Raw genomic sequence first — 10,578 nt, forward strand, 5'->3', positions numbered from 1 at the left:
TAATTTTACAAAACTGTTTCTTCTTATAAGTAATTCCTGTAAAACATTAATTAAATTAACCAACTTTGAAAAAGATATGTCAAGATAAGATCTAACACATTCTAAAATTGATAAAGAATACGTACCATACTTTCAAGATGACCATGAATATTTGTGTCAAACAAAAGCATTGATCAAAACCTATCAGAGATAGTGTATATCAGTTCTTAAATTGTTGTTCATATATTACAAAAAAATATATGATAAATAAAAATATATTTCAAATAATTAAAGAATTTTCATACCTCATATGTAACGCTGTAAGTTAATACTTCAAACATTTTCGAATATTTCTTTGTAAACCACGTTAGTAATGAAATTTGTGGCAATACCATTATCATCCAAAATCAATATCTTCAACCCTTTCTTAGATTTTACTCTTGAAAGAGCAACATATAATTGTCCGTGTGTAAAGACTGAACGGGATAGATATAGACCAACTTTATTCAGAGTTTGACCTTGACTTTTATTTATTGTCATGGCAAAACACAAAGATATTGGAAATTGCCTTCTTTGAAACATAAATGGCAAACCTGTTTCCGAAGGAGTCAAGTTCATTCTCAGAATAAATATTTGATCACCTATATTTTTCCCAGTAATAACTTTGGCACCAATAACATTTTTCCCCAAGTGAGTTACCTGTAATCTTGTTCCATTGCAAAGTCCATTGGCTTGATCAATATTTCTTAGAAGCATTATTGGAACTCCGACTTTTAATTTAACACAGTGATTGGGAATTCCAGAGCATTTGATCTCATTTAAAAATTCAGTTGTAAACGACTCAGCTTGAGCATTTTCTTGTTCTTCACATTCCCAAGGACTGTCTGAACTTAAATAAGTAACTTCAGATCCTGGTATTAATGATAAAATGAATTCATTCACTTGATCCACACATTCTTTTGTTGGACATAATATTGCACCATCATCAAAAGAATCATCAGATGTTACATTGTTTATGTAGGAGGGATAAAGAAACTCAACCAACTGCAATAAAGGTTGTTCAACATCTAAAATTAAATTCTCTTCCGGTATTTCAATCATTCCTTGTCCCAACTCATTTAACTCCATATCTCCATCTCCAATGTGAAGTATCCAATCAACAAACTCTTTTATTTCTGTTTTACTTTGAATTGATGTATCACTCTTTAATTTCATATTCTTTGTAAGTTTTAAGATTTTGCAATGTTTCCATAAGTTAGAGTGATTTACTCTTGCCTTCACAATGTCATACTTTGATCCATTTTTGACAACAGTTAATATCTGACGAAAGTCTCCTCCCAATACAATTACTTTACCACCAAAAGGTTTAAGAGCATTTTCTTCACTTACAACTCTCATGACATCCCTTAAAGTTCTATTTAGGGCTTCAAAACATAACCTATTAATCATTGGGGCTTCATCCCATATAATTAATTTCGTTTTGATCAACAATTTGGCCCTAAGACTTCCTTGAGGAATATTGCAGGTTGACTCTTCATTTATTACAAAAGGTAGAATGAGCTATTTTTCCTCCTGGAAGTAACAAAGAAGCTATACCGCTAGAAGCTACATTTAAAACAATAAACCCTTTTGATCTAAAACCAGTGGACAAAGTTTTCCACATGAAAGTTTTTCCAGTTCCCCCATAACCATATAAGAAAAAAAAACCACCAAGGTCTGACAGGACTGCTGTCATTATATTCTCATAGACTTCCACTTGCTCAGGAGTAAGAGTTTGAAAACGAGAACAATGCATTTCAGACATTTCTATTTTGTCATAATTCAATTCATCAATAATGAATCTATTTTGATAAATAAAGGAATCAGAATGAATAGGTTCTGGCAGACTTGGAAAATCTTTCAAACACTTACCATTTGAAATTAATAACTCTTCTACTTGTAGAAGACAAAGGTTTTGAATTTGAGCATCTTCAATTCTAAGACCTAGGAAAGAAATTATATGTCATATAACAATTATAAAATTATAAATTATAAATTTCAAATAAAATAAAAAAATTATACCTGGTAGGACAAACTCCTTTCTTTTTTGGTATAAAATATCATCTGATAACAACTTCCATGTTTTGTTCCACACTTCATCTGGTCTACACATAGTATTCATCATTAAAAGGGTAACAAAGAGTCTTCTCAACTGATTTCCTGAAGCAATGTCACTGCACTCTATAATGGCATCAATAAACTCTTTATCATCTTCCAATAGCCCCATTGCATAGCATGCCTCTTTATATGTTTTGTGAATGAAACCATTAACAGTTTTGATATTATCATAGTTACAGCAACCCTTTTGATAATTCAACAATAACCTCAAATAATATAATTCCCCTGACCCTGCAGGAATATATGTTAACCTTCCAATACTAACACCAATTTTTCTTGGCTTCCACTCTCTTCTGTCTGCCATCCAAACAAAATATCTAGGGTATATGGTCACGCACGGGACTCCCTTTTATGTTATTACTTTGACATAATAAATTTATTAATTAAATATTAAAATATTGAAAAAAAAATGTGTAATATTTTTATATAATAATCATATCTATTTATATAATTATATAAGAATTATATTTAATACTTAAAAATGTTAAACCAAAAATTTACCTTTGAAAAGGGATAACACTTGCACAATTTTTCTATATTTTGCATAATAAACAATCAAACTTCGAAATGTAAGAACAATAAAAAATTTAAAAATTTAGGTAGTATCAATGTTCGATGAAGAAAGGTCATGCAATGCATGTCTAGAAGTTGTTGTGAAAAAGGGGAACTTAACTTTTAAGATATGAAAACAAATTCCTATTCCAGTGCAAAAGAACAACGTTCTACTTTAAGCTTTCTCATTAATGAATTGTTGGTTGACTTTTGAAAGAGGAAACCTGCAGGGAATAAATTTATCAGATTGTATATATAATAATATATATAGTAAATATTAAATATAGTAATATATCTGGACGGACATTTATCTAGGAACAATCATCTCTTACACCACAGAAGAACGAAGCAACCTCCAAAAACAGAAACATAAAGTACATCAATTTAAAAAATATACCCTGATCTGACAACCCTATTAAGCAAAAAAAAGGAACTTTGGCTAACTTTCTTTTGCACCATTCTAGAACAGCTTTTCTGTTTAACAAAAAAAAGGAATCCTTCCATTGGATATATCTGAAATAATACACAGCATGCAAGAACATGTAGTATATGTATACCGCCAAAAAAAAGTGACTAAAACAGATATCCTCATTTTGTATTTACTAATTTCACTAAAACAGAACTTAAAATAATTATTATAAGCACATTTTTTTTATGAAATGTATATACCTTAAATCTGTGAACTTAAATCATTTAAAAATGGAAACTTTAATCAATATTTAGGGTTAGGATGAAAAAAGATCCAAACTTTAATTACCTTTTCCATTCCATGGATACCTCTACAGTGCCTATTGTTACCAAGTTCTATACTGGGAAATCAAAGAAGAAGAGAAAGAGTTTTTATGTCTTAAATGCATGCACCTTTAATTAATATTTATGGTCGGAATGAAAAAAATCCAAGCTTTAATTACCTTTTCCGTTCTCCGGCGTTTCAGTTGTATCTCCCAGAACCAAGTAGAAACATAGTAGACCATGGAGAGCAGATCTGGTATCTGATATCTAATATAATGAACAAAAAGAAGATGTTGAGACAAAGGTTGTTTCTAAAATGTAAAAAATATATATCAGTTGGCTTATGAATGTCGAAGAAGATGAAGATGATAAGGGGCAAATGAGTTTGAACTAATATTAGGAGAACCAAGTTTATGTGCTTTTCCAGAAACTTCTTCAGTCATTTTGTTAATGATTTACAGTGAAAATTGTGTTATTAAGTTATTTTGAATCTGCACTAATATTATATTTATTTTAATTTGTTTTTATTTTTAATTTTTAATTTAACTTCGAAATTTGTAGTCAGTGTGGAACTAATGATTACTTAAAAGTTCTCGAATTCTTAAATATTACTTTATACAACTTTTTTGTATTTGAAAATAAGATATATTTCCTTTCTTCGGGTTTTTTAATTTTTCTTAATAATATTTTTATGCTATTTAACATTTTAACTTTTTTTATTGAACTTTAACATTATAATAAGTCTGGTTAAATATAAAAATTGTGAAAGTGAGGAATATAGAAATATAGAAATAGTGAAATTCAGAAGTTTAAATTTAATTTAATTTAATTAAATTAAATATAATACAAAAAAAATTAACATTAAAATTACATAATTTTACAATGACTTGTAAATTACAATACATTACAATTTAAACTAATTTAAATTAAATAAAACGATTTCTTATACTATGTTCTCATAAGATATATACATGAAAAATGAAGTATTAAAGACCAACTTCCTTCTTTAAGTTCAACCTGCAAAAAAAATACTCCAAAATAATTAGTGCAAGTAAAAGTATAATTCATTACATTATACCAAATCAAGTCCTTGTAAATAAAAAAATGTGTGTTTCTTCCAATAGAAACAGATTGTAGGCAAATTCATATTGAACTATGAAGTCACCTCCAGAAATATATAAGAAATATTTTTAAAATGAAATAGTATTCATAAAAATTTATAAACATTAGAAAAATGATACAGAAAAACAAACAAATGTACATCAAAAGGTTTCGAGATAAAAAAAATAGTTAATACAACAATAACTAATAAACTAATAATTAATAATAAAAAATATAAACATAAACATTGTATAGAAAATCCAATTAATATGCATGCATTCCACAATCTAAAGCAGGCTTATGATTTTTTTAATATACTGGCACTTCTTATAGCATTGAGCATATTTAGAAATGCCAACGCATTATTAATATGCCAGATAAGAAATGAAAAATTAAAAGCATATATATATATATACATATTGAAAAGAAAGAAACACTAAACAATAAATACAAAGAAATAAGATGAGCTAATTAAACAGAACCACAATCAAATAAAAATAAAGAGTAAACAAAATAAACTGTTCTTGTTTCCTTAAAGTGGAAACTGGATACTTCCCAACAAAAAGAAGCAATACTTGCAAAAATAAATTAACTTAAACAAACTAATATAGTTCAAAACAATAACTGATTATCCTAAGCACTAAGTCTTTTGTAGTGACACGTCATCAGTAGTAGAACCCTGATATCAGAAGAGGGCTTCTTGTTATAACATTCAAATATAATTTTGTCATCTTCACGAATAGAATGAAGACGAAAAAATTGTTTCCACCCGCTACAGAGTGTAACGCTTCTGGAAGGAAACCTGGACTTGAAAATGGTGCATTCCACATCTTGTAGCCATCCATGTAGATTAACCTTCTTGAACTTCCCTCTACGAATATATTCAGAAAAAGGAGAAGGCAGATCCTTAAACAATAACGAAAATATTAGTTAATAATTAGTTAATAAAAGAAATAGAATATATCAATATCCATTTTAAAAGAAAGGATGGTAAACTTACCACATATCCTCCAAAGACCTGTTTTGAACTCAACTTTAAGCCAAAATGTATAAAGGGGCCATTGTTGAGCGGCAACCTCCCTTCAACTTCCTTCAGAAATTTACTCAAAATCATTTCACATAACTCCCCCACAAAAACAGTTATATGGAAGGAGTTATTACCCACGTAACGAAACAATATATTGTGGTCACCTTTAAACCCATAAAAATCACTCAGACGGGACCATCCATACACAATTTGGGGACAAAGTATATCTTTGTTATAATATACTATATGAATATTGCCTTGACTGTCGCTGAGGGACCATTCCTCCTCCAGTTCATTTTCAAACTCGATGGCGAATGCACAATCCACGTGTCCATTCTATCCATTTTAAAACCATAAAAATACTCAAAGAACTGAAAAAACTATGAAAAGTAAGGAATTTCAGAACCAAAAACATACCTCCCCACGAATGTTAACTGTTGTAAATAAACCTTTACCACAAAGTTTTACGATCTCTTCAGGAATGACAGCCATGACAATGAGAAAAAGAAAGATGAAGATAATGGAAGTAGGGAAGAAGTATAAAAGACTAATAGCAATAGGTTTGTGAGTAATAAAAAGCCCTACGTTACTTATATATAGCAATCATACCTTTTCAGTCACAAATCCACGCTAAATTTACTCTGAAGCAACATGTCTTTTCAGTTACTAAATTAAATAATAAAAAAATAATTAAAATCCAATAATGATAGTAAAATAAATTAAGAAAAAATATTCATAATTAATAAATAAATAAATAATATTAAAGTAAAGAAAAATAAATATGAAAAGACAAAACTTTAAAAAGCATAGTAGGTTAGTTGTTACCTGTAATTATTCTTTGACGTTTCCATTTTACATTGCCTTATACAACAATGTTTTTTCAGTTTAAATAAGTTATTAACAAAATAACAAATTAATAAAAATACAACTATTTCAATAGATAAATAAAATGAATATTAATGACATGTATAATTAATTAGCATTATATAATAATAAATTAAAATAGTTAACATAAAACTGTATTATAACTAAATAAATAAATATATATTATAAAATATATTAAACATATTAAATAATATATTATATATGTTATATATTATTATTAATATATCATATATTATATATATTTATATATACACACATATATACATATATTTAAATTAAATACTTAAACCCTAACCTCTAACATTAAATAACATACCTGTAATTAAAATTTAAAATTGAAAATATAATTTCATATTGAATTTAAAATATAATATTTTGAACTTCTGTAATTATTACTTCTATCCATAATTTTTAATAAATTAGTCTTGGAAGATGAAATGAATACTTTGATAAAAGTGTAAAAGATACAGAAGAGACAGTTTATGCAAAAATAAAAATTAAAAAATGAAGTGATGAATTAATTGCTCTGTACGTAGTTAATGCTATCCTCTATATCCGTTTGAATCCATCCTTAGAGGTTGAGTGTAAGGGGAATTTTTTTTTTTAAAAAAATCTTTCTCGTAAGGACAAACATATCATTACACAAAGATTTATTTTTTATCACATACTAAGATATTATGTATAAAAAATGAATTGACGAAAAAAGAATAACTCTAATAAAGGAAAACAATACCTGTAATAAAGGAAAAAATTCCCTGGGAAAGGAAAACAATATTTCAATAACCTTAAAAAAAAACACAAATTATAATTAATAAAATATTATATAATTCTATATAAATTTATGAATTAATGAAAAAGTAAAAGTTGAGGCACTTACCATTACAATTCTGATATTTAATGAAAGAACCATTGTTACAAAATAGAGTTACAAAAAGTATACAATAATATGAATTACACAAAAACAAACTCATTAAATAAATTAAAATGTAGACATAAAATTGAAAAAAAAACAAAATATAACAACTTCAAAATGAACTATAAAGTCAGTACGTACCTCAAAGATAATGTCAACATATGAAACCAACAATATTACATAAAGAGATTTAAAAATAGAATTGTACTAATACATCATAACATGTTCTACATAGAAATTAAAGAAAGTCTACAATACATGAAAATAGATCATTCAAGTTACAAAATGTTAGAGAAATAGTATGAAATTATACTACTCCCTTTTCGATCTTGATATTTTTCCTTAATATCCTAAGCGGGATTGTGTGAGCAGGTGAAGCAAAATCTCTTGTAACCCGTGGAGCAACAAATTCAGTAGCAGTACCTAACACACTATCACTGCATAAATCAATAGTTTTAGATTGCAATTCAGCAGCTTCAGTGGAGAATTTATTAAATAAATCCTGCGATGATAGCAAAACATATTAGTAAGAGTAAATTATTCACTTTTTTAAGTTAATACTTTAAATGATAATTACATGAGAAAGTGGTACAGAAGACTCATCCTGTTGGACATCTTTAATAGTACATAGTCTTTTCTTCTGAGAATGAAGTTCCTTCACAAAATGATAACTAAATTAAATTAAGCAAAAACAGTATAAATAACCAATTTAAGGGTAAAATGTAAGTAAGAATACACTCAAATTAGGAAACATACCACATTTTCAACACGACCTTCACAAAACCTTTGTATAGTACTATCATCAATACAAACTTTTTTTACACGAAATGATTGATCAAACCTAAGAGATTGATCTTTAACACAACCAACTTTAAGCAACACAGCTTTGTCAAGCAAAAGATCAAAGTCTTTTGGTAGTACACCAGAATCACCGTTCTAAATATTAAAAAAAAATATCAATTAATATAATAACCTTTTCTTATATGCATAAATAAACAAATGCATGGTTCGATAATTTACCTTATCATGACTTTCAAATAATTCGGCGCAAGATTTATTGATCAGTGTAGTGGCATCCCTGTCAAATAGAACGAAAGTCGTAGAATCCGTTTCATCAATCACTCGCAGCTTTAGCTTATACCTGAAATATAAAATACATAAAGGTTTACAAATTATATCTATAATTTAACGAATATAATTAATAGTTAATTATTAACAAATTATTAATTAAAATAAGTAAAAAATAATTAATATAATAATATAATAAGTAATAAGTATTAAGAAATATGTAATATGTAATTAAAAATAAATTCATGCAAGTACAAACACTACCTTTGTTGGACTTTGATAACATGTTTGTTACATTTCTCACAAAAAAAACATTTTGGAATCAGGGTAAACAGCTTTACCGCATAAGCAAGCTGTGTACCACCAATCGTCATCAGCCACAATATGTTTTATTGTAGCTAAGATAACAAAAGTGCTTTCCTGTAAAAAGAAAAAAAAATGATCTTCAAATATTAATAATCGATTTCAATAAACTGTTAAAAAACATTAGTAATACCTCTTTGCAATCTTTCAGGCCTTGAATAGTATTTCTATGAATGAAGCTGATGAATTCATCCTCAACATTCTGTTTTTCAGAGTCACACAATTGACTGAGTCCCTGTGTAGGAGAATCCGTACTTTCAATCATCCTACACATGTAAAAGTTGTAGTTAGAAAGGTTCATACATTTTAATTATCAAAAAATAATATATTAAACTAACCTTTTCTTGAGTTCGGTTGCATATTTGGACTTATCATTATATATTATTTTCGTACAGTCCAAGCAATTTTGTATAAAAACCTTGTCTACATTAAAATATAATGTAAATAAAATATTAAAATAAAAAAATTTAAATAAATTAGAAATTCACCACTTCACATATCCTGGAAAATTTTTACTTTAGCAAAATGCACACTGATGACAATATTTTCCAGCTCTCCAGATGACAGAAATGCATTGAGCTCATCAACATAATTACCAAATAAAGTACACTCAATGCGGTAGCTGTTGTAAGTTAAAATTACAATTGTAAGAACAAATATTTTGGATTAGTTATGGTACAAAATATTAGCTCACCCATCAGCTTCAATAGAAATGGCATTTAACTTAGTTGTTGACCCTGATCTATTCAGCTCTCTTTCAGTTCCCACACCAGTTAATATTCCAATAACATCTGTAAAAACATATTCATTTAAAAACATGTCCAAAGAAATATGTTCAAGTAAAAGAATATTACTAACCGACTAAGTAGTCCGTATCAAATCCAGGCGCCTTTAACACAGAAATTGGTGTGTAATGAGGTTTTGGACATGAGACCAGATCATTACCAACAGAGGTTACTTTGGTTCCAAACTGAAAATTGATTTTGTATTGGTGACAGGTAGTGCGATAAGATCTTGAATTAGTAGACACACTAAAGAAATTGAAGGAATAAACTTTATCCTCAAAAATATCATTTTGAAATTTATAAATTAGAGTTCTTCTAACGGAAACATGAATTCTATCACCCTGAAAGATAACAACAAACATTAAGCATGATTAATAAAAATTACATTAAACTGTAATAAAAAAAATATGAAAGAAAATGATAAAGTATTTTACATCTTTGTCTTGTATGACCATTTCCATGGAGAATGGAAACTTTGTTTTCTTGAAATCAGAAACAAACCACAAACGTATAACCCTTGCTATCAGGATCCAATTTTCACTTTGTGGATTAACATCTTTCACACAATTTGTATTTTGTCTTGACACAGACATTGTAAGGGTGACCTTTGAGTAAAAGGAAAATGTAGAATGCAATGGTCAATGTGAAACACAAAACATACCTATATATATATATATATATATATATATATACTGAGGAGGTGGTACAAAATTATTTTCAAAAAAACAAATTTACAATTTCAAAGTGAAATAGGTGGAAATAGTAAGAAAACATAATAAAGTATAACAGTATTGTGAGACAAAAACAAACATTCCAATTTTCAAATCGGATATAGTTTTTTTAGCTAAGAATAAAGATGGATTTAGTTCAAATATGTCATAAGACAAAAATAATCATAAATAACATTAAATAAATATACAGGTAATGACAACAAAATTAAGTTTAAAAATGTTCAATGAATGACAAAAACGAAGTTAAGCATGTCAGGTTTCATACAGAAGAGATTAAGCCTATAA

General features: G+C 27.7%; 1 protein-coding gene across 1 annotated transcript; it reads right to left on the bottom strand.

The window, feature by feature from the left end:
• Positions 1–312: 312 nt before the first annotated feature.
• On the bottom strand, positions 313–10,155 carry LOC137829026 (uncharacterized). The gene is made up of 4 exons (XM_068635821.2): positions 9,997–10,155; positions 9,636–9,903; positions 9,472–9,568; positions 313–1,417 (listed from the first exon to the last, which is right to left on the bottom strand). The coding sequence occupies exons 1-4, from the start codon at positions 10,153–10,155 to the stop codon at positions 313–315; spliced, it is 1,629 nt and encodes a 542-aa protein (XP_068491922.1).
• Positions 10,156–10,578: the final 423 nt, after the last annotated feature.

This window comes from Phaseolus vulgaris, chromosome 7 (assembly GCF_051622355.1).
Source record: "Phaseolus vulgaris cultivar YP4 chromosome 7, ASM5162235v1, whole genome shotgun sequence".
NCBI classification, from domain to species: domain Eukaryota; kingdom Viridiplantae; phylum Streptophyta; class Magnoliopsida; order Fabales; family Fabaceae; genus Phaseolus; species Phaseolus vulgaris.